The sequence below is a fragment of the Melanostigma gelatinosum genome (genome assembly GCF_949748355.1).
Source record: "Melanostigma gelatinosum genome assembly, chromosome: 1".
NCBI lineage: Eukaryota > Metazoa > Chordata > Actinopteri > Perciformes > Zoarcidae > Melanostigma > Melanostigma gelatinosum.
In genome coordinates this window covers 21,095,300-21,122,331 of record NC_136634.1, presented here as the reverse complement: position 1 = coordinate 21,122,331, position 27,032 = coordinate 21,095,300, and the positions used below count along the sequence as shown (strand labels likewise).

At 43.4% G+C, this 27,032-nt stretch overlaps 2 protein-coding genes across 2 annotated transcripts; one reads left to right on the top strand and one right to left on the bottom strand.

The window, feature by feature from the left end:
• Positions 1 to 598: 598 nt before the first annotated feature.
• On the top strand, positions 599 to 8,172 carry fbxl9 (F-box and leucine rich repeat protein). The gene is made up of 11 exons (XM_079267067.1): positions 599 to 822; positions 1,676 to 1,777; positions 1,901 to 2,035; positions 2,898 to 3,077; positions 4,243 to 4,548; positions 4,732 to 4,948; positions 5,800 to 5,957; positions 6,043 to 6,258; positions 6,347 to 6,559; positions 6,648 to 6,865; positions 6,958 to 8,172. Exons 1-11 carry the CDS (start codon positions 769 to 771, stop codon positions 7,124 to 7,126), a joined length of 1,968 nt encoding a protein of 655 aa, XP_079123193.1. The 5' UTR covers positions 599 to 768; the 3' UTR covers positions 7,127 to 8,172.
• Positions 8,173 to 8,362: 190 nt separating this feature from the next.
• On the bottom strand, positions 8,363 to 26,672 carry elmo3 (engulfment and cell motility 3). The gene is made up of 21 exons (XM_079267471.1): positions 26,535 to 26,672; positions 23,329 to 23,437; positions 21,180 to 21,220; positions 21,000 to 21,072; positions 19,812 to 19,862; positions 19,357 to 19,526; positions 18,793 to 18,892; positions 18,528 to 18,679; positions 17,708 to 17,786; positions 16,872 to 16,922; positions 16,606 to 16,728; positions 16,311 to 16,433; positions 16,073 to 16,177; positions 15,731 to 15,839; positions 15,480 to 15,616; positions 12,572 to 12,735; positions 12,090 to 12,202; positions 11,907 to 12,011; positions 11,692 to 11,771; positions 11,529 to 11,609; positions 8,363 to 11,434 (listed from the first exon to the last, which is right to left on the bottom strand). Exons 2-21 carry the CDS (start codon positions 23,404 to 23,406, stop codon positions 11,222 to 11,224), a joined length of 2,148 nt encoding a protein of 715 aa, XP_079123597.1. The 5' UTR covers positions 23,407 to 23,437; positions 26,535 to 26,672; the 3' UTR covers positions 8,363 to 11,221.
• Positions 26,673 to 27,032: the final 360 nt, after the last annotated feature.

Genomic DNA, 27,032 nt, shown 5'->3' with positions numbered 1-27,032 from the left:
TGTCTTTTGTGAATAAATGACCTGTTTCAGCATATGTCGTCCTGATTTATGTCTGACCTGCAGTGACCCATTGAGGATCAAATAGCCTGACAAAGCAACATGACAAACTGTAAAGTTAAACCACAAACTAAAAGAGCAACAACTAAACAGGAAACTGTTCGTGATAATGTTGTTGAAGATATGATTACCAGTGCTGTTTTCTACATTCAGCTTTATAGAGACAGTGGCTTTTTTCAGTTAGTGTATTGATACGAACTAATTTGCATCAATGGTATCTCCTATAATTTACATATGCAGTATATACAGTATAAACAGTATATACAGTATATACAACTATATATATAACAGCTATCAAGTTATTGGTCATTTCTGTTTGAAGGCAAATGGTAGAAAGCCGCTACAGCCGAGACGCGAGGCGCATGAGGGGAGACCACATATCCCACAATGCTCTGCTCCTCTGACGTCAGTGTTTTCTCTGTGGTCGGGACGGAAATGTACAGCCTGTGCCGGTGGTACAGTAAAGCAAAGTAGCTTAGTGAGATGACAGCAGGCGACCAGCTCTTCACTGGCTTCCATTGATCTGATATTGGTAATTGTACTGAATAGTTGACTGGAAGAATGATACGAATCATACACAGAAGCTATTAGCTTAAACACTAACGCTAGTTAACTACCGCTTTGTAACTTGTGCAGCTAGCTAGTGAATGGCTAACTAACTGAGACACTTGATGGTCTGGAGTTCTGTTTAATAACGAAGGAGAAGCTGAGATGGAAGACTGCAATGAGGATGACTTCATAGAAACACCTGAGCTTCCTCTGGAGGTGAGTGACTGGGATTGTAATAGGTTGTAATCTTTCGATTTAAACACAATTTAGGTAATTGGGGTTTAAGAAACATATGTTATCAATAATCATTATACTTTGTTTTATTATGTGTCTTGTAAAGGTCATCTTTCCCGCAAAAATGACATTACAAGGCAAGATTTGTTAATAATAAAATAATACAATTTATTTCGCATTTGATGAATATTGGAAACAAATACTCCTCCTCATGTTCTGATGAAAGAAGAAGAAGCAGGTCTCACTGCCCAGGACATGGGTTCAAATGTGTATTTACAAAGGCTTACAATGAACCACACTTCTAAAATTGTAATATGATACAGTTGAGAATCTCATAAATAAAGGAAACTACGTACTTATGATAAACAGAAACCATATGTTTTTATAAATTCAACCACTTAACTCCCTTTCATGCCACAAAACATGTTTGCTGCAATTCCCGTCCTTTTGAAAAGACATAAGATGGGCTCTGTTGTACCCCCGTGTGTGTGTGTGTGTTACATCCCTAGAAAGCCCAGGATGCGCTTTTCACAGTACACTCAAATAACCTGCATGCAAGGTGTTTGAAGTGAAGGTCTCAGTGTCATGTCCTCTGTTGAGGACAACAATGAGTTGCCGGGTCTCAGGAGGTGTCAGTGACGGTCCTCTGCCGGTGGATGAGGACTTGTAATGACAAACTGATCATACTGTCAAAGGACAACATGTCCTTCAGTCATACAGTATGCTGTCATGTGTATTAACCAAAAGCTGTCAGGTGACCCTGGGTGGGTTTCTCTCTTCCAGGGTCTTCACTCTTTAATGTGATCTAATGCTGTATTTCTATCCCTTGCTGCAGATCATAGTTTACATCCTCAGCTTTCTTCACACTTCAGACAGGAAGGAAGCCTCGCTGGTCTCCCGCAGCTGGTACTATGCCAGTCAGGACCTGCACTTTCAGGTAATAATGCAGGACACACAGCTTCATAATCTATACTTCATGAAGGAAGGATCTGCTTGAGTGTGTCTGCGATCGGGCGAAGTGAACCCCATGCTACCTCTCTCTCTGTTCCTCTTTGTGCAGAAGAACGTCACCTTCTGCTTCCCGGCTTCATCCTCGTCCCTGGAGCTGATCAGGGGTCTGGGCGGAAAGTCACGCTGCAGTCTTATAATCAGCCAGCTTGATGGGTTCAGTATGTCCAGATCACTGCTTCTGGAGGTGCAGTATGCTACTACGATTAAAAACATTTCACTACTTGGGTTAGCAGGATTTCGGGTAGTTACTGTCTCATATATATTGATATTCTCCCGTCTTTTCACAGCTGAAGATAAAAGCTAAGGAGATTAGAATTGACTACATTGTAGATAAATATTATTATAAAATCTTCTAATTGCCAAAGCTCCAAGTTAAGAATATGTTAAACTGAATATATATCACAAAGTTTTCTGAAGAACACCTGAAGCCCCCCTTATGAACCCAAAATACGTCCCGCTTTGCGAAGCCAAACAAGACAAATTGTAAGCAGAAGTGGTATCTAATCGGCGAGCATTTTTGCGTTTTGTGTTTGCATCAGTCTTCCCTCTCTCCTGAAACAGTAGCATTTATTGTAGACATGACATCGCTGCTGTCATGTGAGCTCTGATTTTACATTAGCGGTGTGATTTCACTTCAAATGATCACACACTTTCGTTGTGGGTCCCGAGATTTCCCCCACCTCGAGGGCTTGTGAAAGACTTTTGAAGAAATCTGGGCAAACCCAAGTTGAGTGGATTTTATTCAACTTAGAAACACATTGCCTCCAGGTCTCTCCCCCCCATTGTACATTGTGTTGAGTATTACTTGCATGGCAGCACTCTTATCATTTGGATTTCCCGTCAAACTGACCAGGATATAGTACAGTCATAATTAGACACGTGGTCCAAAGCTCAGAGCAGCAGGTGTTACTGCAGAATTCATTGGCCCTTATCACTCTATCAATAACGTGTCTTTGTGTGTTTGGGTGTGTGTGTGTGTGTGTGTGTGTGTGTGTGTGTGTGTGTGTGCACGCGCGCGCTATCTCTTTTTATCTTCTTTCTCGTAGGTGGGTCTGAGCTTGGGCTCTAAGCTGGAGAGCTTGGCCCTGCCTGGTAGCAGTATAACAGAGGCCTCTCTGCTTGCCCTCCTCCCTCGCCTCACCTCCCTCCGCAGGCTGGACCTCAGGGGCCTGGACAGCCTCTTCATGTCTGGGGCTTTCCTCTCCAGGGAGGAGCACAGACACCAGGTACTATACATTACTTTATGTTATGTATCAGTGAGACAGCGGGCTGAGGTGGACCATTGTTTCAAAATCACCTGAGCTGATTATCTTGCAAACATGTCTGAACCATCCTAAAAAGTGCATTCCTCGAGCACAGTCTTTTATGAATATCTTTTGGTGTACCTTGTTTGAACACTGGAGATGAAGTAATAATAAATAACACTTGCCGAAAGCCATTTTGGCTGCTGAGACACTGCAAATGCAAAGAACAAATATTGTAAGTACTCTGGCCTCAAAGTAAAAACACAGTAATTACATATTTGGTTAAATTGAATTTGGTGAGATGTTGCCTTACTTGTCTTGAGGGGACCCAAAGCTGTTAAGCAATGGTAAGATTAGGATAAAGTAATGATGCTTTCCTCGTAATCGATCAGGCTAATGAAAAACTGTTAGTAATGTTGTCCTGTAGTTTTTAAAAAGGAAGTTATGATAGCTATCGGTTTGGGGGCATTTGGTAAAGAAAGTGGTCAAAATGTAGATTCATATGAGCTTGTGATGTAACACTGATTCCTTAACTTTTTATGTAGCGGCCTGGCCTCAAGAACTGTTCATTATTTTGAGGACTTTTTGTATGTAAGGTGTCACCATCGGTTGTGTTATTTTCACTCCTGTCTGCTGCATTTCCTCGAAGAATTGCTTTGTTCTAGATTTATTCTGTGTTGCATTGACAGAAGCTAAATTATATCATGGTGAAGAAAAAGAAAAAAGCTAAACTCCCGCTAAAACTAGCGTAGCTAGCTGAGCAGAGAAACAGTAACGAACATGTTAAATCACATTATCACATCAAGTCTCTTAAATTGTAAACTAATTAACGGCATTCTTTTTCTAAATAAATATTAACAGTTGATAGATGGAGAGACACTTAGCGAGTAAGGTAATATGTACACTTCATTTCTTTGAATTGGCAGATTGCAGTAAATCTGTTTTGGTTCTTTGTAGTAGCATTACAACCATTTTATGAGTAATACATGTAATCATGAGGGCGACTGGTATTGCAGCAGTTAAATATAGCCTAACCTTTCATAATTGCACAGTCAATTTTTATGGTCATCGTGTTTGCACAACTTTATTGTTTATCCACCCGTAGTAATGCTCCAAATTCCGGTCAAACTCCATCTTCTTGTTCCAGATCGGGTCAGCTCTGTGTGGTCTGGAGGAGCTGGATCTGTCCGACCTGCGGTACCTCTCCGACCTCACCTTCAATCGGCTCACCGGCTGTACCCCTCGCCTCCGCCGCCTCTCGCTGGCCGGCTGCCACATCGCCTTCGAGTTCGACCCGTACCGAGGGTGCCCGGTGGGAGACGTTAAGGATTCCTCGGCATTGCTGTCACTGAGGAACTTGCGGAGGTTGTTAACAGAGCAGAAATCCACCCTCGTAGGTCTGGACCTCAGCAGAACCTCTATTACCCCCCAGTCACTACGCACTGTAGCACAGGTCAGGTTGCCTTTACTCCCTGCAACAGGTTCTGCATATCTCGGTACCTACGTGCTGGTTTATTCAGAGACAATACTTTATTTTGATCAGGATTTTAGTGTGTCCTTTAATGAGAGTTTTACTTGCTTGTCCTCATAGAAAACACATATTGTTGGTCATTTTTTGATGTTTACTGTGTTTCAGGTTCAGGATTTGGTCTTAGAGGAACTGTGTCTGCACGGCTGTAAGGAGCTGACCGATTACTCAATGGAGATCCTGGTGAAGCACCAGCCGAGCCTCCAGAGACTGGACATCAGTGCCTGCACTGAGCTGACCAGCAGGTCTGTAGAGGCCATAGCTCGGGGCCTGAAGTCAATGACGCACCTCTCCTTGTCCCGCGATTGGAGGATCACTGAAAAAGGTACAGATAGTATGATTTTTTGTTTTTGTGTGTATCATACCCTTGAAGGTTTATTTGTAAACATAGCCAAACTAAACGTCTTAACGCTATGCTGAGTGGCCGTTAGAAGCCTGTGTTCATTACAACTTACAACATTAGAGCTGAATCAGTAGCTACTCTTCAGAGCTTTATCAAAACTAAATTAAAAACTAAACTCTGTATCCCGTTGGGAGCATGAAAGTGGTGAGTACATTTTACAGCAATTAACATGTTGAATTATGAAATATTGTTGCACAAAGTTATGTCCTGATGGTGCCACTGAAGGAAAACGCATAGGGTCCACATTGAAAAGGGTTTATCCTCTGGGGAGCATGAATGTGTTCAGAAAATCTTGATGAGATTTTGATATTTTTGTGTCAAGTGAAAATGTTGGCTTTATGTTGGTCCAAAAAGTCAGAGGGTCACTAAACATATTAGGATATGTCCTCTGGAGACCAATAATATCCACAAAATGAAAATTATATTGATATAGGTGATAGTCAAGGGCAATATTTGACCGATGGTGGTCTAGACGAAACGTCAGATGATCTCTAATTCTGTAAATCTATCAGTGGGCATAATGAAATCTTCATCATAAATGCTACACAATCTGGCCTTACCTGCTAAGAAAAACAAGTGAAATGACATCACTGTACTGTATCAGCCCTGAACCTCGCAAGGCAAACGCTGACATAGAGTTGACGTGTTGGGACTAATCTATGTCATGAAATGTATATCATAAAAGACTATTAAAGCCTTCTTAAAGCAGGGTTGGGCTTTTCTCTGGCCAGGGGATGCAACTCGTGCCTCACACACCCACGTCTCATCCACAGGCCTCGCTGACCTTTTGTCTACGTCGTCCCTGAGGAGTCTGGATCTGTCCGAGTGTCTGCATGTCAGCGGAACAGAGATAGTGAAAGGCTTGACGGGATCCTGTGCTGCCAGAGCACAGCTGGAGACACTCAGCCTCAAGGGCTGCACCTACATTAGGGTCAGTCAGTATTATGTGTGTTTACATGCGTGTCTGTGTGGAAAAATACATGGAAAATAACTTCTCTTCTCCCTCGTCTCTTCAGGATCTTGCAGTTTTCTCTCTCACCCAGCTTCTAGGGGTCACTCTGCGTGAGCTCGACTTGACGTCATGTGCCAACGTGACGGACTTGTCTGTGCGCGCGATAGCCACATACCTGCAGAAGCTGGTCGTTCTGCGGCTCGGCTGGTGTAAAGAAGTCACAGACTGGGGTCTGCTCGGGATCGTGGAAACGACCAAATGTGAGCCTGACCGGGAGACGGTGAGAACCATAGACACACGAAGGCAGTCGGAAAGTTTACAGTACCTGTGCCTTTTTGTTGTAAAGTAATAAAAGTGTCATTCAACAGGGAGACAAGGGTCCCAGGTTCACCCGGACCTTTGGCAACATGGGCTTCTTCAAGCCTCCGCGTTTGCCGTTTGAGGAGCGACCCAAGCTGGTGACGCAGAACGACCTGCAGCAGTTCAAACAGCAGGCCGGAGCTTCACTTTTAGCTCTCAACGGGCTGCAGGAGCTGGACCTCTCTGCCTGCCCCAAACTCACTGACAGCAGTATCACACAGGTAGGAGGCTGAGGAGAGGCAAAAGTAGGAATGCAGGACAAATCAAAAATGAATACTGTGGATTTAATACTGTATCTCACCTCTTCAGGTGGTGCATTACCCAGACCTTCGCCGTCTGTCTCTCTCCATGCTGCCGGAGATCACCGACGCCAGCTTGGCGTCGGTGGCTTGGCACTGCCGCAGCCTCACCAGCCTGGCACTCAGCCACTGCCCGGGTATCAGTGACCGTGGAGTGGCCCAAGCTGCGCCGTACCTACACCGGCTGCAGCATCTCTACCTCTCCTGTTGTAATAACATCACTGACAGGTGAGTGGCACACTGCTCCACGTCCACTGTATCTGCAGCCCCAGATTTGAAGATACATTCCCTGAATTTGTGACCTTTTGAACCCCCCGCAGATCTTTGCTCCTCCTGGTGCAGCACTGTAACCGCCTGCGAACACTCGACATCTCAAGGTGCAAAAACATATCCGTAACAACTGTGGACCTCCTTCACTCTCAGCTGCCCTTCTTGGAAAATGTCCACTACCAATGTATAGGTGGGGCTGATCCGACCCTTACATTCTGATTGAATGTCCACTGCTGGATCACTGCTGGTCCTCTTCAATAGCTGAACCTTCTGACTCTGTGAGTTGGGCTCTTTCACAGTTCATGCAATTTGCACAAAAACTGAAGAAATGTTGAAACAGCGGGAGCAACCTGTCAGCTATACGTCACCCTGTAAGCCGGGATTTAAGAAGTGTCTTCAGCCTGTATGGTAAACATGTCATATGTTTGTTTCTGCTTGGATTCAAACTAAAAGGCAGGGCAGACAACAATGTAACTGACTGAAAAAAACATGCACCCTTCCTAATGTTAATATTCAAAGATCATCAACTGTTTGGACCAAGTGGGAACAAGTTTGAATGTAATGTTGATGTTCAGTTTTATGTGGTGCATCATCACGGAGGGCACAGATTTAATCTGAAGTATGTGCACAATTATCTGTTGAAACCAAAAGAAAAGAAGGAAATAGCACCACAGTATCTCATTATAGAGAGAACGTGAATTGTTGTCTTGTACATTTGTTTTTATGAGGCAGATGTCGCCCAAACAACAGACTTTGCTCATTGTTTTTAGTTGTCTTGAAGTAACAGGGTGCTTTTATCTTACGCTGAAAGGTAAACAGTAAAATACTTCCACAGCAAAGACGCTGTCCCATCAAAAGTACTTTTTAAAATCATATATAATCATGTAATTATGTATTTAATCATTTCTCACTGTGACTCAAATTGAAAAATAAGCTGCTGATTTTCTCCTCACGTTGTCTTTTTTCTTGCTTCACATAATTATGCAAATGTCTGTTCTGAGCAGTAAATGAAGGAAAGCACATCCTGACAGGACTTCGGATTATTTATTTTTTTAACAATGACAGCTCTGTGTTGCTAAAGTAGAAGTAAAGATGGGTATGAAGAGAAATAGTTGAATCTCATGTAGTTGTTAACCTGTTGCTTGGATTTAGTTCAAATTTTGACAAATATTTTCCCTACGTTATCTGATGATGATATGTATGGTATGTTGGTTTGTATTAAGAAACTTTTACAAAAACAATAAAGGTGGTGCAGTAAAGCAAAATGTGTAAAGCGAGCAGAAAATGTATTTTTTTTTAAAGTTAATATGTCAAAGTATACAAAAATATAACACCATTAAACCCGAACAATATTTAAAATTGTATCTCGAACAGATTTTTAAAATTATTTTTAGTTTTCAAGTTATTCTCATTTACATACTCTCCATACATCCTCTATTTAATTTCCTGCAACTTATAGAACTATACTATATTAAAATAAATACAAAATGACACATACACCATTCCAACTTCCATACCTATATTTATATCTTAGGCAAGACTGACTCCATACTGAGACGCTTCATGTTGGTTTTACAATCCTTTGAGTTCAAAGCAATATTTCCTATTTTTGGTCCGCCTGGTCTCCTTTTGTAATAATTCATGTATAATCTCAACACTGTTATGCACAATCATGTTAATTACATCTCTTTGTTTAGGACAAACGGCTCTTTCATAATATGTAAGCTACAGTGATGTAACATTAATGTATAAATAGTTACATCAGCATAAATACAAAAGGAAAACAAAAATGAAAATTGAATCTCAGATATTTATTCAAATCACACACAACACAATAGTGAACAAGAGTTTTGGCTTTTGACATTTGTTCTCCTAGGCCTTGGTGGTTAGGCAAAAATAAACATTGTAGCCAACACAGATAAAACACTGTTACCGGTACATTACAGAAGCCAAATCAAATGTGTAAAAAAAAAGGAATAAGAACGATATATACACAGGTATATATATATATATCCATGGATTGCTCTCCACGCCCTGGTGTACGCCTTACAATACTATCCAAGTGCACAAAGGATAACCTACACATTATTTATCACTCATATTCTAAAAAGCACAGATCAGTCAGTATGGCATGTTGAAAAAAGGCGTAAAGTTGTCATATTATAGTGTTTAAAAAAAAGGAATGAAAAAGGTGTACTATAGAATGTGGAAAAAAGTCGTAAAAAAGCCATATTATAGTAAGTCAATAAAAAGTCATAAATAAGTCACAGTAAAAATCGTAAAGTTGTCATCTAGCATTTTGTAAAAAGTCATAGTAGCCTATAGTATGTCGAGAAAAAGTCATGAAAAAGTCATATTATTAAAAGAGTTGTAAAAATGTCATTGCGTAGTTTGTCAAATAAAGTCATACCATAACACTATTACTGTAGTTAGGCACCCAAAATATTCCCAGTAGTCACTGTAGACATTAGTTCACCTGGTAGAACAGATGTCTCATAAACTGGTACTCTCAGATTCAAAGCTTAAAATCCAACATGTCCCATCTCTTCAAAACATTACTCACCATTATACTACTCCAAAAAGAAAATCAATGAGTCAAGAATAAATTCTCAGAGTTCAGAGATGTCTAAAGAATCACAATATAATATGTTCAAAATAATGTCTTTCTCAACATTCAACATATATAAAACTAATTTATCATTCGGGAAGTCATTAAATAGTTATAGTACAGTATGTCGAAAAAAATCAGTACAGTATGTAAAAAGTTTGTGGAAGATCTTATTGGAGAGTGGGTATATATGTATATGGATATATATATATATATATATGCTCTGTAACCTACATTATTGCCCATTCCAGTCCTTCTTACCTGTTGAAATACCTCTGAAGAGTCAATACAACATTTCAACTTGTTAAATGGTGATTACAGGTTCCACGGTTTCACTGCGAGGTTATTTATGCCTGAAATGGCTTTGTTTCATTGATTAGTTGTGTTTTACAGATTATAGCCCTCATTATAAAACCTCGGCTGCTGTGCCTCGAGTAAAACACACACGCTTGTCTTTTTCTTTCTCAGTATAAATCAAACTGTTTATTATTGTGAAGTCACTCAAAGTGTGTGATTCAAAGTGGAGATTATCACAGCGTGTCAGGAATGCACTGCAGAGGATACACGAGACTTTGCTCAGGGCATGAGCAGCAATTACTCAACAACAGATGGAACGTAAAATTCTGGAAACAATGTGAGAGGGTTGGACTGGAGGGAGCGGAGGAGGAGTGGTGGTATATGTAAATTTCGGTTTCGTTACCTAGTGAGTTAATTGGAAGTATTGGTGTTTGTGTGAGAGAGACTGCCACAAACAAACGCACAATCCTTCAGTTCAATCACAAGAATGTATTTGCGTGGCTTTGTGACAAAAGCACACCAGGTGATGTCCTGTGGACCTGTGTCAGTTATAGCTGCTTCGAGTGTCACCATTGAGTGCTTTGTGAGTCAGAGTGTAGCAAACTGTGACTGAGCAGGCTGCCGCCATCATAGTATCATCAAATCATCGTATAAAATCAATCCGTATGCAATCAGTGATCCTGAAACTGTCTCATGCAGATATACAGGGAGGATTGCTCGTTCAGAACACATGTCACAATTTGTTCTTATTATAAAACTGTTGATTGTTGTAAAAGGTAGTTTCTTATTGTTAAAAACTAAAGCCAAAAACAGAAGGTCGGCTTGGTACCTAGTGTAGATCTGCATCACTATAATAGAATAAAAAGTCGTACAGAGCGTCTCTGCTCAATAGTAATCATGTTGAGCCTCTGGGATCCGTACCACGGTCAGTACCTCTATTAAGTATGTTTAAGCAAAATACTGTCCAACATGAAAAACATACTGTATTTGTCTTGTGCTGGAAATAAATGACATGTACCATATCTTTAGAAAACACTGTGTTCTAGCTGGTGCCCATTGAAAAAAAAAAAAACTGAAAAGAGAAGAAAATACAAGAATTTAACAAATGAGCACAACTTGCATTTGAGACAAAGATCAAAGCATCTATTGCCTCGACCAGTAAAAACCAACCTCGCACACAAAGGTATATTCAATGTATCACACATAGTTCAGTTAAGATAGATTCAGAATTATAAAATGATGATTACAAATCAAAATAAATCTGTGTTATAGGAATAAGTGCATGGATGCACAGGTCAGATCTCAACACACACGCACCACTTATTTCAGCCACACACACACACACACACACACACACATATATTTACACATTCACACGTGCTAGTTGCACTGCAGCGAATGCACACACTCTACTGCTCAGTCTGGCTGAAGTCGTAGCAGAAGTTGTAGTTGCTCGGCGGTTTGGGCACGACCGGTGCACTGTCGGGGATGGGAACGTTCTCGAGGTCCAGGAGGCGGAGCTTAATCTCCATCGAGAGCAGGATCTCCAGCTCGCTGCGCATGGATTCACTACTCATCTCCCGGCCCAGGAGAACGCTCAGTCCATCTGTCCACAGGCAGAACTGACAGAGAGCGGGAGAGCCAGTGAGTATACTGTTCATATTACTTACTCTACATTATAATGCACACAGAAGAGAGGACATTTCAGAGACTCACATCTGTTCTGGAGGGGGCGACGAAGTTCAGGCTGTCCTCTTCTACGTCGTATGTGATGCTAAATGCCAGGTCCAGCACCTCCTGCAGCGAGGGACGCACAAACAAACACAGTGAGATGCGAGCGTAATGAGCAGGAGCATATGAGACAAGGAGTGCTGCTGACCTTGTTCTGTTTGCCCTTGTTGTCCTTCATGTGGGGACAGTCTTTTCCCGTCAGCAAGCCTTTGATATCTGCTACTGGGACTGAACGAGGAGGAAAATAGAGAGAAAAAGAGAGATAAACAGAGAAGGCAAACTCAAATACATTTTATCATCTAAATACATAAACGTTGTAAATCTTTACATATGCAAAGCCACAGGAGGAAAGCTTCAACTCACTCTTCTTCTGCAGCGTTTCAATGGTGGGACTGTCAGTGTCTTCCTCCACATCACCGTAGTGAAGCATTTTGTGATTGGGGGACAAGCGGCAGTACCACAATTTATCTGGGAAATACAGACAATCAGAGATGTTACAAGAACAAGACACAGTTGACTGTTTTTTAAGTGTGTGTGTTTTCTCACCCTGTCTGCGTCGGCTGCTAATCTTCCTGAACATTGTTCCTTGACACAGCCTGTTGAGTCTCTGCTGGCGGATCAACTCAAGCAGCTCTGGCTTCAGGCGCTCTTTGAGCTCACTGGAAAGACACACACACACACACCACAGACACACACACACACACACACACACACACACACACACACACACGCTCAACAAAATGCTTCGTCACATGCTATTAGCATCCCCTCAAATTACAAGAATTGGAACCCATTGATTGTCATTTTTCTCTCGGACCATGGAGCCAAAATAGCTGCAAGAAATCCGCATAAGACACAAAGCCTGCATCAGAAGACCATTGAAACCAAAATATACAACGGCAGACCCAACCTGACATTTTCTGCCATGCAGCTGAAACAACGTAAGCAAAAAAGAAAACAAAAAAGCTGCACATGTAAATGGTTTGATCAGAGGCTGGTATCGGATCTTTAGACATCCTGCTACTCACAGCACGGGTGCAGCAAGAGTCTCTTCTTGGTGCAGCCGCTCTGTCTGCCGCAGCTTGAGGATCTCGCTGTAGTTGAGGGCATTGACTTTGTTCTTGAAGAGCTCCAGGGAGGTTGGCTTACTGGACAGCGTCCTGGTGATCTGCTCCCTCACCACCTGCATCACCTGAGGATGGAGACATGGAGACGTGTTAGACACTGTGCAGTCATGTGTCGGCTGGATGACTGCGTACTGCCTCCTTTGACAGCTGGGAGGGATGAGTGACAAGTGAAGGCCTTGGGAAGCCATTTTTAGTTTTGTTTACTTGATTTGTAATCATATGGACTGTGTTCTATGCAGCTCTCCCCCAGAAACAACTTCCTTGTTTCAGAGATTCCTTTGGGTTGTAGTGGCTTTCAAAAAGAGAGCTTCTGTATGACGTTAGGTGAGATAGACATAACGTGTCCACATCATCAGAAGTCAGCAGCAGAAAGGAGCAATGTATAAATTCAGACGATGAGGCCATCATCTGTATTCCTCTGTTTTTTCAGTTCAATTTGATTGTCTTGCCTTTTTTTTGTAGTTTGCTCTCGACACAGACTACCGGTAGTTTGCAGAATTTGTGACAAAATACTCAACGTCAAAGGTTCACTTACTATCTTTTTCAGAGCTTTCAACCACAAGTCACAATCTCCATCACCAGGCATTCATTGATGAATACACTGTTTGCATGGCCAAGAAGTAACTTCCATGCTGAAGTTTGCAGAAGTTCCGGTGAACTTCTGCTTTGTGTGAAGCCATGTTACACAAAAAAAACTAAAACATGAACAGCAAGGACAAAGTAGTGACCAAGGAATTAAGAATTTCCCTCCTACCAACCAAATCACAGCAACACAGCAAAGGCCGAATACACCTTTGAGTATTTTATATAAGACATTTTGGGTGACAACATAAAAGCCCCTAACTATTACCTTTTACCTTTAAAACCCACTTCAGGAAGTTTCCCGTTTCCTCTACTGTGGCCATAATCCCCCCCCCCTTCAGTATACGTGCATCAGTTGTAAATAGTAGAGCGTCTATATAGAAATCTATAGCGCCCCAGAGAATAAGCTGACTCCAGCACTATTTGTCCTGATCTCGCTTTATCTGACACACACACTCTGCTGACCTACATCATTCCTGTTCACAATTCGACGGATTGTGATCAATTAGTGACTAAAGTGTAAATTGACCCAGTCGCTGCAGCACTGTCCAGACTTCTCTCCACACGGCATGTCCCATGACACAAATAACCGTTTGCTACGACAAAGCATTCGGTTACAAGCAATGCACAAACATTTAATCCAAAACCCAAAGCAGAAATGGCAAGAGATATCTGGTGGCGCTTATTAAATCTGACACAAGCTTTAATGTGACCGAGCTGTTCACGACGACAGAGAGCGAGCGAGTCTGTCCGTCTGGCAGCAGCTGGTGGAATCCAGACCGTCATTTTATATTGTGTGAACACGCAGGGACACAAAACAAGCAGCTAGAGTTTCACCCTGTGACTCCAGCCCCCCCGAGCCAAAACAACCTCACTGTCCAACAACTTTCACATGACACAAACCTGAGACAGCTGCTTCACACTGTTGTGTCATCTGAACTCTCATGCTGTGAATCAGTTCTGCTGTTAAGTCTCACCTGTTCAGCCTCGGAGTATGGATGAGAAATTGCACTGGGAACATTTGATATCGACTTCCCAATGAAATCATCTTGCTTGACGCATTCCAACCAGGAAACAATACTTAAAAACCACCTTACCTCCATCTTTCCTCCTTCAGTGCGGACTATATTTCAATCCCAACTTCGAATTGCACCCGTCGTCAACGATCAGAGAAATGTGACGGGGATGACGAGCGGTGACGGTGAGGGAGCGAGAGACAGAGGTCACCTACATGACAGGAGAGGTGCAGGCCTCCCAGTGTGGGTGTTTTGTAAACAGACACCCTGATACTGTCACACACATGCACAAACGCACCTCCTACCCACATCCCCCGCCCAGCCACTCTGTCATTTAGCTCAACTGGCCAATAGGAGCGACGATGGCCGCTGTCTCCGTTCCCTGAAACCCTGCAGCATATGCATGCCTGCCAAATGTTCGTGTGTGTGTCTGTGTGTGGAGGATGACCGATAACACAGGGGATGTATTGAGCCACGCAAATACATTCTTGTGATTGAACTGAAGGATTGTGCGTTTGTTTGTGGCAGTCTCTCTCACACAAACACCAATACTTCCAAGTAACTCACTAGGTAACGAAACCGAAATTTACATATACCACCACTCCTCCTCCGCTCCCTCCAGTCCAACCCTCTCACATTGTTTCCAGAATTTTACGTTCCATCTGTTGTTGAGTAATTGCTGCTCATGCCCTGAGCGCTTTGTTTTTCTTGTTTCCTGCTCCCTCTGTTTCTGCCGCCCACCACGCTTCTCTTTGTCCACCTAATGCCCCTTTGTCCTTGCCCCAAAAGCACCCTGGGTAGGGGGCCGTGGTCAAAAACAAAAGGCCGGTCAGCTGGGTTGGCGCTCAGCACACTGGCCCGCTCCCGACAGGTCAAAGGGTCACAATGTTTTATGGCTATCAGGAGAGCACTGCAAAGACTGGACACAGGGAGACATCTAGCCTGGCTCTGTGTAAAAGGTCAGAGACTTAGTACTGCTAAGCTAAGCTAACCAGCTGCTGGCTCAAGCTTCATATTTACCGGACAGACATGAGAAGAATATTGCTCTTTTCTTCAAACTCTAAATGCATTTCCCAAAAGGTTGAACCGTTGTTTTCAAGTGAAAAGAAAGCCGGTTACGTTTGAAGCTAGAACTGACTGGTCAAAATCTCACTGCATGGCACCATTTCTCTTGCTCGCCCTACGAAGACAAACATGCCATGCTATTGTACCTTGTCAAAGTCCTCCTGTGTGGCTCTCATCTCCTTCCAGGTCTTGTTGATCAGCTGAATGCAGCCACAGAAAAGCTCCTCCATCAGCCGATCCTGACTGAAGAAGATGGGGTGGTAGGCACATCCCGTCTCTGAGGCTGTTCACAAAGACAAGGGACAGATAAGACGGAGAACAAAAGCAAAAACAATACAAGATTGTCAGCTGTAGAGCCGGTCACGGCACTAACACTGTAGACTGGAGGGCAACTTACGGGGCTCGCCGATACGAAGGATTTCACACAGGATGAGTGTGAGCTGGATGCTGCTCCTGGCAAACGGACACTCGTGTTTGTCTTCCCTGCTGCTGTTCTCCAGGACAAACTGGGAGACAATTAAAATGTTATTGTTCACGTAACAAATTCAGTTTTAGCTGGTCACAATGTGAAGCCTCTGTCGTAGAACTCACACAGAAACAACAGTTACATAACATTTGTTCTTTTCATAATGTATTAAGACAACTGAAACATGAGATCAGGTAAAATGAGAAATGCTTTCTTGTGCCACATCATTAGCTTTTTAAACGGTTCAATTACAAGCAGATGACTAATGCTCACCCTGCTGTAGGCATCAGGATAGCGTGCAGCAAAATAAAACATGGTGTCCAAAGCAAGAAGACCAGGAGGCGTTCGCACCAAGTCCTGACCAGGGTTACTGTTGTTCTATGATGATTTTAAAAAAGAATCAACATCAATCACAGCGATATGAAGATGAAAGGTACTTTAACCAGGAGCTTTGACAACGACGAAAGTGAATAGATACAGAACAGAACAACTTCTGACGGCAGTCACTCACAGAGAAGCCCAACTTCTTGAACTCTTTGGCGCAGAGCGAGCGTCGTCTCTCGTTGCTCAGACTGTTCTCGGTCTCGGTCTCAAATGCTGTCTGCCGCAAGCCGTGAAGGATATCTCTCTGCTCCTGCAGGGGGAGAGGCAGATACAACATGGATGTGTACTTTCCGGAGATGGACGCTGAGTGCACATCTCTGTGTAGTGACCGTCGTGCACGCGCTCTTCATCTGGTGTTTCTGACCATTACAACTAAGAATGTTACATATTTTGTCTATTAAACTCCTGATGTCGGAGCTCACCTGGCTGTAACAGTCCATAGGAGTCCTCATGCGGGCCTCCAGGTGATTTAAGGTAACAGACTGTAGGATATAGAGGTAGTGGGCCATCTCGTCCTGGACTGAACCAGAACTATGGATGATGTTCTGCAACAAGTACACACATTTCTTCAACAGGCCAGAGATGTTGCTTTGCTGACATTCCTCTGCACAACAATGAGGTCATCTTTCATCATGTTATCACTGAGATACAGAAAGCTATGTGAAATGTAAATAAAGAGGTCATTTACTTTATAAATGTACTGCCGGAGATTCCTCTTATTCATGAACGCAAAAATATCCTGGAAAACAGAAGACAAAGGGAGCAACGTGAGCATGACGAGAACAACGCGTTACTGGGGTGCAGTGACATGTTTCTAACGAGGGGTGGCGACATGGTGTCAGTTGCGGATTAGTGGGTGGGGACAAGGGTTAGTGTGTGGGACTTTGACCTCAGTGACAAAAGCATCACTTGCTGGTACACCCATCTGTAGGCCGGCCTCGTTCTGCTCAGGGCTTACTTGAGAAGCTGATAAGAAGGGTGGATTTGTTGACTCACTGTTAAAAGTGAGGAAGTGTGAGTCTGCGTGTCGGTAACAAAGAGAGTCTGAGCAGAAAGGGAGACAGAGGGCTGAATGAGGGAACTGTTTCCGTACAATGAGAGAGGACCAGGAACTGAACAGCGGGAGAGAAAGCCTCGACTTTGTGTCGGAGAGCTCAGATGACCAGACAGAACGAGACGGATGGGTCCTTTCCGGCTGTCCGTAAGAAGTGACGTCAGCAGGAGTCTGACTCCCATGTACAATAATGGCCTGAACGTGCATGACACTTTCAGCCTTGGATACAGAAGCTTCCCATCACTACACGCATGTGACATACTAAAGAGTAATGATGACTGAACGTAAAAAAACATCAGCCGAGTTAAAGTATGCTCAGTGCGTACCGATTAACAGCTGCAGGCGCCGCTGTCTGGAAGCTGAAACTGACCAAATACCTACATGTCTGCATGCTCGGAAGCTTTACTAGCTACGAGAAGAGGAAGTGGATGAAAGTGCGTTAGAAAGTAAGCAGCAGGCGGCAGCAGCACCTGTCTGTCTGAGTCCCCGGCTGTTTGTAGTAGTGCCATGAGGAGAGCCATAGCTTTGGTCTGTATCTGCTGGTTCGTCCTGAAAGTGGTCAGAGAGGAGAAGAAAAGCGAAAGTGAGACAAACGTATAATTTAGACGCTCCACTGCGGCACGAAAAGGTGCGCTCAGTAAGGGAAACAGGTTGAGATCAAAAGGATGTTTTAAAGGTTTCAATTCTCACATCAATACATTCAGCATTAACTGTACTAACTGTGAAATTCTGGTGTGAGAAATGGCAGAGACAATAGTATTGTCTGCACTAGTTGTTTTTCAAACATATTTAAAAACTTCCTGTTCCAAAGAGCAGGCTGCCGCTTCATTGCATCACAGATTTGTAACTCTCCCTTTGCTGAATAGCAGATACTGAACATTTTAAATGTAATTTTTTTTCCCCATCTGTCTTTAGTTTCTCCCACTATCTGCCACTGAAAGTGCTTTGGTTTTTCGGCCAATGCGTTCCGCCTCTTTTTCTCCAAACAGTGTACCTGCATGCAACCAAAGCCCGCTCCAACGTGATTGGTCAATTCTACTTGTACAACAAATAGTCAGACTACAAATGGAAACCTGAACGCTTACATTACTAAACTCTTTTACCTGTTGCCTCCAGATTTCATGTCTAAGAACCAACGTTATAGCTTTGATCAAAATAGAAGCTGGAACACGTGACACATTTGGAAAGAGGAAATATTCGTAGATATCCTCCAGCAGGTTTGGCTGCATTTATTCAAGGTTTCATTTAATTTATGATCGGCTTCTAAGAGTCGGACCGTATCTCACTTACACCTGGAGGTGAGCGATGAGCCGCTCCATTGTGACTTCCTGTTTGACCTGCAGGAAAAGGCCGTGGCTGCTCTGCACCATGTTCTCTAGGATGGCCAAGGACACCAGCTGTATTGACGCGTCGGTCAGCTTGGTGTTGACAAAGCTAGCAATCTGACAGGACCGGGAAAAAAAAGGAAGGGAAGGAGAGAAGGAAGACAGAAGGTAGGAAGAGTAAGAAAGAGTGCAGCTGCAATACAACAGATAGAGAGCACAAGATACAGCACCTTCTTGATGAAGACAGATGACAGGTTCTCCCATGAAACTATCCCATGATCCATCAGTTCCATGAAGCCAGTCAGCGTGTGGGTCATTATCATATTGTCCCTTAATGACGCAGACAAGACACACAAAGAAATATTATGCACTCGGACACTTACGCTGGCAAAGCGCTTTCAGATGGACCGCTTGCGTGGAATCTTTGTATTTATCACAACGCAATCAAAAACATTTCCATCATGTGACAGAGCACCTCAGGATGCAGCTCACCGTGCTGCCTCTAAATGCTACGGTGGAGTTTGTCAAGTGTTTGATATGATCATGGAAACTGCTCAAAAATGTATAAACCAATAGGCTTTAACCCAAATTGGAAGAGAGAGAGAGAGAGAGTCTGGAACGAATTAGGAAGAAACACTTCTTTCTGCAGAATACAGTCGATACATGTTGAGCTCAGCAAGATATGCTGCGACGTGTGCAAGAACCACTGATATCTATCTGAGGAACAACATTCTACCCCCCGCCATTGGAGAAATGAAAGCACAGACACACACACACACACACACAGTACTAACTCGTTAGCGTCCTCTACTATTTTGACCAATAAGAGATGTCCGTCTCGACTGATGAACTCCTGAGCGAAGGTCACGTCTGTGGAAACGCTCGCCAGGTCCTTCAGCGAATCGCAGCGCACGCCCGAGTCCGAGCTCTGGATGCCCTTGTGCAGGTCTTCCGCACAGCGGCCCTGCGTTCACCAGCATCAACAAAACACATGTTCACGCACACGCCATACTCAACACTTGTGTCCTTGTCTAGTTACTCATTTCATATTGTTGCACTCAGCTGCTCGTCATAGTAACAGAATAATGACTTATTCTGTTCATGGTTCGTGCAGCTGATTCTGTACATTTTGTGCGTGCAGTGTGTGTAAATGACAGTGAAGAGCCAGTGAGAGACAGAGGGGTGTGAGGAGGAATGTGAGAGGAGGGAGGTGAAAGAGAGGCTGAGAGCCTGGTTGATGCAGACTCACCGGTGCCTTGGTCAGACGCAGAATGCAGCCGTTCTTAATGTCCAGACGATTCTACACACACACACACAAAACAGACACACACATGCATGCACAGGAAAGAGTATTTAAAAGCTGTTGAAAAATAAACTCTGGTATGTAAAGTGACATAAACACCTCAAGGTAGTGAAAGTCAGACACGCATGGATACAAATAAACTAGCTACACACAGACATAAACAGTACAGAGACCTACACACACACACACACACACACACACACACACACACACACACACACACACAGTAGCCCATACAGAGAGCCACACTTGGATAAATATAGTATGCAGAGAAAGCACCAGTAATTAGTACTGACACTTAGTACACTTAGCTCAAAACTGTTGTGTGTGTGTGTGTGTGTGTGTGTGTGTGTGTGTGTGTGTGTGTGTGTGTGTGTGTGTGTGTGTGTGTGTGTGTGTGAGCAGCAGAAAGATAACCAGCTCTGTTAGCAGAGGGACTGATGTGATTGGCCTGCTGATCCAGCATTCTTTTGAATAACAATGCATTTATCCTACTTTACCCTTATTATAAGAGTTTATCTAACGCTGACAATACAGATCTCTACATAGCGAGAGGACATACAAGAGATGAGATGTAATGCGTTTAGTGCATCTAGCTGAAGCAATTTTCACCCCCGTCCGTGGCTGGAAGGGTTTAGATACAGGCCGTAACATGAAAGGAACATTTTGAACACACAATGAATAAAACGTCTTTTTCTCTGCATCTATCGGACGGCATTGTGATGACTTCTGCAGGCCGGCCTTCAGCCCAAAGAGGGGGAGGGCCTTCAGTGGCAACCTTTTCAAAAAAGTCACTTGGCAACAAGATGCCCGGCGTATGTCCAGCTGCTTTCCTCTGCCTCTCTCCCAGGATGACGTTGTGTGGCATGGGACGAGTTCTGGGTCAAGTCACTTCATGTACTTCTGGACTCGAGAGAAATGCTCACAGAAGCGGACAGAAGTGCTCACTCAAGAATGCGATTCGCAGATTCATTGCCGTGCTCCGACAACTCAAACAGAGATTTACAACATTTCTCGTCTTCAACGTAGAAAACATCTGAAGCCTCAGACCTGCTGCTCAAACCGTCACCAGGCCGACTCCCCGGTGTAGATGAATATTTGTATTGATTCGTACGTACAGTTGATGTCACTCACCGATTCAGTGATGTACGTATGCACTCCATCCGCGTACTGCAGAGCGTGGTTGTCAGGACCTGGGAGATTCCAGCTACACACACACACACACACAAGCTGATATTACGCAACTATCACGGTAATAAATACAGTTCAATGATAATGATATCAAACATTACCACAAAGACAGCATCAACTTACCCATCACACACTTCCTTTATTACAGCAGACAGAGGCTTTTTCTGTACAAAGACATAAACAGCACGTAGTCAGATTCATACCAACGCAAACACATTCACGCAACATAAAGAAACACTCACACCTGCTGCATACATGTGGGTGGTAACCACAGGTTATAGACTATTGTCTCTGTCAGGGAGCTGAATACACGCTTCAGCACTGACACGCCATGATGGGATCACAGTACCACAACTATTCTCGCCGGCTGCAAACCTCGACTGCTGAGAAGAGGAAACCTAAGAGCTCCCCAACACTTTACGAACTATGTCACCCTCGTGCCCCAGATCCCTCTGTGATAGTAAATAAAAGCCAGACTACTTCCATGTCTGGCTCTCAGCGATCCTGCCATTAGTGGTCAGTCCCGCGGTCAACCAATCAAAATGTCTCAGGGTTCTGCGGTAGACCCAGCGGCTGCTCTGTTATTAGTGGCAGCCAAGAAGGTCAACCAATCAAAATGTGTTTGGTGAAGACGGCTGGGCCAATGAGAAAACGTTGGGGGATTCTTCTGGGCTGATCGTATTGGTTGTGAACGACAAACACTTTTGAATGTGTAGTTGTTGTGCTGCTGTTCGGATTATTACAACAAAAAATAACAGAAATATCGATGAAGGTATCGGGGCTTGAAAAGTGTGTCCACCTGGGATCTGTGTTCTCTCCAGTTGTGTTGCATTCTCCAGCTGTTCCAGCGAGTACCTGTTGAATCCATTCTCACTCGGTTCAAACCTCCTCAAGTGATGTAGAGCGTGTGATTGTGAGAGACACACCCCTGCTGTCTGGGATACAGTTCAAACTACTTCTCATGCGGAGTGTCTCGGACAAAGAAGTGCAACTTCCCCATAGCTTCTGAGAAACAACATGGAAAACTCCCCGACAATGTCATCTAGTAACAGCTGAGAAAACAAAACCAGCGGATGTGCATGAAGCCCCAAAGTGTTCAATATCAAATAATCAGAGGCAACAATATAAACATAAACGGGGGTGTGTGATGAATCAAACATTCGATAGCCTCCCGCGTTACTGATAACTTCAAAATAATTGAAGAAATTATCAAAAAATCAAATCGTGAATTGAGGCATGCTGCTGTACTCACGAGAAGCTAACCGGCTAAATCGGGTCGCAGTTGTTGAGCTGGCTTGTTTGAGAGGAAGGTGGCCTGTGATTGGCAGAAAATTAAGGAACCTGGTGACATCACCACCGTCGTGAAAGAGGGACGTTATAAAATAAAAATGGATTTGAATTAAAAAAATGATTTCCCATTTCAAAATATGAAACTACAAAAGGAAGTCCTGTAATACTCTGCACAGTTCAGTGCTATTTATTCATGTTTATATAATAACAACTTGTTTATCTTATATTGAACCACAGTTTGAGAAGTAAAAAGCAGAAAGGACAGTGACCGAAAATAAAATGTTAAAACTGCCAGTCAATGACATCACAGACGGTTATTATATTCACCAGACGTGGCAGCGGCTGAGGCCATTTTTAATATGCCGTGCTGCAGCACAAACCACGCTGGTAAGGAAGTGGCGATAATAACCCTCTGACCACAGCCACCCAAACGGGTTATCGCACCGAGATCATCTTCTTTGTCTTTCTGTTTCCACTGTTCCAATGAACACACGCGTGTTGATCTTCTTCATACACATTGTGACGCGATTGATCAAATCACAGAACCATCTCAGAAAGAAGAAAAAGGTTTGTTCAGATAAAAAGCATTGTCTGAATTTGGTCGACGCCTCTGTTTTCTTCTAAAACAATGAGGAAATATCTGATTTATTGTTTTAGTGCATATGTGCAGTTTGGTTATAATAGTTTCAACATTAAAAAAAACTATTTTGAGGTCACATCAGTCTATACACATGCATGAGTCAAGGTTCATGTGTGTGTGTGTGTGAGTGTGTGTGTGTGTGTGTGTGTGTGTGTGTGTGTGTGTGTGTGTGTGTGTGTGTGTGTGTGTGTGTGTGTGTGTGTGTGTGTGTGTGTGTGTGTGTGTGTGTGTGTGTGTGTGTGTGTGTGTGTGTGTGTGTGTGTGTGTGTGTGTGTGTGTGTGTGTGTGTGTGTGTGTGTGTGTGTGTGTGTAGGTGTGTGTGTGTGTGTGTGTGTGTGTTACCTGGTCCAGTTGTATGAGCTGGGGGTAGGCCCCAGGCATCTGGATGGCTATCTTCACTATGTCCTTCTGTTGAGGCATGTTGGCACCTCTCACCTCCACCACTCTCTAGCTGTTGATAATAAAAGAGATGAAAGCGTCAAAATCAAGTGCGTCATCACGTTTCATACATAATATACTCACTACTACCGGCAACCTGTAAAAAAAAAAAAGACTATATATTTCACAGTGACCTCATTGTTCATTTCATAAAGATACAAAAATGTGGACCAAGTCTCAACTGCAGTTGATGGATTTGAATGACTCTTCTCGTGGGCCATTGCTGTTGTGTCAAACTGATTATGAATTCAGTGATTTAAAAAGTGATCAAGTAACAGCTAACCAGCCCGAGAGCAGTCTCTCTGTGAAGTTGACCGAAGCGCGCCGTCAGGCGTCTCACGAATGGCTGACGGCGGTCGATGCAACTATCATTTTCACTATGAGGTCGTACGGAACTGTGTTCCTCTTTCACTGTGTGTTCATGGTGCAATGAGGACAGCTGAGAGGGCTGAATACTGTCTGAACACGCACTACGGATTGTTCACTTTTTCTTCTCCCCTTTCCACTTCTCACACACTCTCTCTCACACACACACACACACACACACACACACACACACACACACACACACACACACACACACACACACACACACACACACACACACACACACACACACACACACACTTCCTCCCCAGCCTTCAGACAGCATTCCCAGAGGATACAGAAGAGGCAGTTGTGCTTCCAACCCTCCCCCCCCTCTTCCTCGTCCTTCCTCGTCTCTCAGACATCGAAACAACACAATTGGATCTAAATTCTTCCGTACATTCATGAGCTCTCGATGAAAGCAAATCGGTCGAGCTTGTGCCTGCTTGTGTTTGCTGTGATTAATGACCCGCACCCTCTTCCCCATCTCTGGGACAGTTCACATACCGTCGCTCCAGCCTCAAAGCTCTCGCAGGTTTCAGAGCAACACTTCTGTCAAAACAACCGCACGTCACTCGCCACAGAGGCAGCATCCTTCCTGATAAATAAGGCAATCATAGCAGGGTGGACTGAGGCGGCGGTCCTGGTCTGGTTTGGTGTTGGATCACTTATAGATATGGACTGGGGTGCTGAAAACATTACACTGGTGCTGAAGGTCGACTTCCCTCCAACTGTGAATTGTTCTAAGGCAGCTTATGAGTCAGCAAATTCAAGGGTAACGGCATGCCATGTCTTTGCAACAGCAAACACTGCCTGTGAGGTTTCAGCTCAACTGAATGATGAATGGGAAACTAAGCCCATGTGTTTATTAGCTGAAACCCTAATTAGTGCTCTGGCTGCACTACAAAGAGTGAAAGAAGAGGTGCACTTTGTGCACAGTGACATTTAGGCTACAACGGCAATGACAGGGTTTAGCTGATCTGTGGGATTCTAAAAACACTGTTGTAAAAAAAGTATGGCAAGAATATGTATCGGGTTTCCTGAAACTGCAGGTGTCTCCACAGAACACACACTCTCTAGTGCCATCGCACAGAACTACATCGGGGGAAAGGGCTGATGGACAAATGTCCCTCATGTAGCCACTTACACTTGTTGAACAGAAAGCGTCCGTAGACTTTTGTCCAGAAAGGGAATTGTAAAAGGTCAAGACCAGTCAGAGGAGAGAGCGAAAACATTCAGTTCAGACCGTCTAGCAGCTTGGATTCGTCTACATCATCATGACCTGTCCGTACATGCTGCAGGCCTCCTGTGACACTCAACATTCCCAGCCAGAATGTAAATATTAAATGGTAAGTGGACTGCATTCATGTTGTGCTTTTCTAGTCTGAGAGAATACTCATGAAACATTCACACCCACACTCGCACAATTTGGGGTTCAGCATGTTGTCCAGGGACACTTCGGCAAGGGCCAGAGATCGAACCACCGCCCTTATGAGTAACTGACGACTGCTCTCACTCCCGAGCAACAGTCACCTCTGCTCATGAGTCTCGTCGACTGCTTCCCCTTTTTAAACGAAGCAGAAGAGACGGGGGAGACGCTCAGGTGTGTCTGTCTGTGCCTGTCGATGCACGTTTGTGATGTCCCCTGAAGTAAGTACATAGAGGCCTTCTGTTTTAAACAGAAGGGAAGTTAAGGCGTTAATCCTCAATGCTACTCATCTTAAGAAATGTACTGGCAATTACTTCAATTTTCTTGATAAAAAAAAAATCGGAATCAATTTTCTTTAATGTGAATATTTGCTAGTTTTCTCAGTTTTCTATGACATTAAATGCAATATATTTGCTTTTAGTTCTGGGTTCGGACAACGCAACGTATTATGAAGGCATCACTAAGGACTAATCACGAACGGGCATTTTTCTGTATTTTCTGACAGCTTATAGACCAAAATGTCGATTGATTAATCAATAAAATAGTTGGCAGAATAAATAAATATAACAACTGTCAGTTACAGTCTTATTAAGTTGTATCAGTTTTTCTTAACATGTCACAGTTAAGTTAATATATTCTTAAGGGGAAATAAATACAATACTATCAGGACGCACACAGTAAAATATCATAAACAGACTGATGACACACTGTTATTGTGTTAATATTTCATCACAGTAATGAAAGTTATCACAGGGGAAATGAACTAAACTTTACAGGGGTGTTACGATTAAAATCTCCCCAATGTTCAGCAGCTGTCAGTGCCCATAGTCTTCTATAGGAACTGTGATTCAGTACTGTGATTCAGCTGAAAGCCACCAGCACACCCAGACCCTTTGTTAGCCTGCTGACTCACGAGCGTGTCTCAGAACCCCTGGACTGACAGACACCCCCCACCCATGGGTGTGTGTGTGTGTGTGTGTGTGCGTGTGTGTGTGTGTGTGTGTGTGTGCGTGTGTGTGTGTGTGAAGGGGGAAGCTCTCAGCTGCCTGAAATTCCTAACCTGACAGGGTTCCTTCCACACACGGACACGCACACACGACATGAACTTCATACATCTCAAATACAAGAATAATATAGAGAAAGACTGACTTCATGCTTCTACTGGAATTTAATGACTTGCTTGCTTTGTATTTATAAAAAGAAAAAAACATAATAAAACATACAACTGGTCTTATTCATGACAATAGTATAGCTCTACTTTACACAAATAAATGTAACTTTTGCGGCTGTGGTTTTTTTTTTGTCCTGGTCCTACCTGGTTTGAAAAGACAAGTCGAGGGTTAATGTCCCACAGGAACCGCCGCAGTCGGAGCGAGAAGCATTTGCAACTGTCCGCTTTTCCCCTCGGAAGGAACTACCGTAGTCCGCTGAAGTGTCTTCACTCAGAGTAACATTTAAACTGCTCAGAAACACTGGAGGAAACTCCTTGCAATACGTTTTCAGGAGTGATTAGTTGATCTAAAAGTTCCGGGTTGGTTGGATTCGTTCAATCCAAAGTATGAGGCAAGTTAGCCAGATTTAGATAAAGGTTTCCGGTTATGACTTTCAAAATAAAACCCATCCTGTCCATCGTATTATCGTAAAACATACGTTATGTCATGCTATTATACGAAAACGGTCCATGGGCTGAAGTGTCACTATTTACTTATTCCATTACATCTAATTCCCTCTCAACTGTGCCAGTGTCAGATTTCACCTTCAAACATGTCAGTGTGTTACTTTAAGTCATCGAGCGATACAGCACTTTTACTTT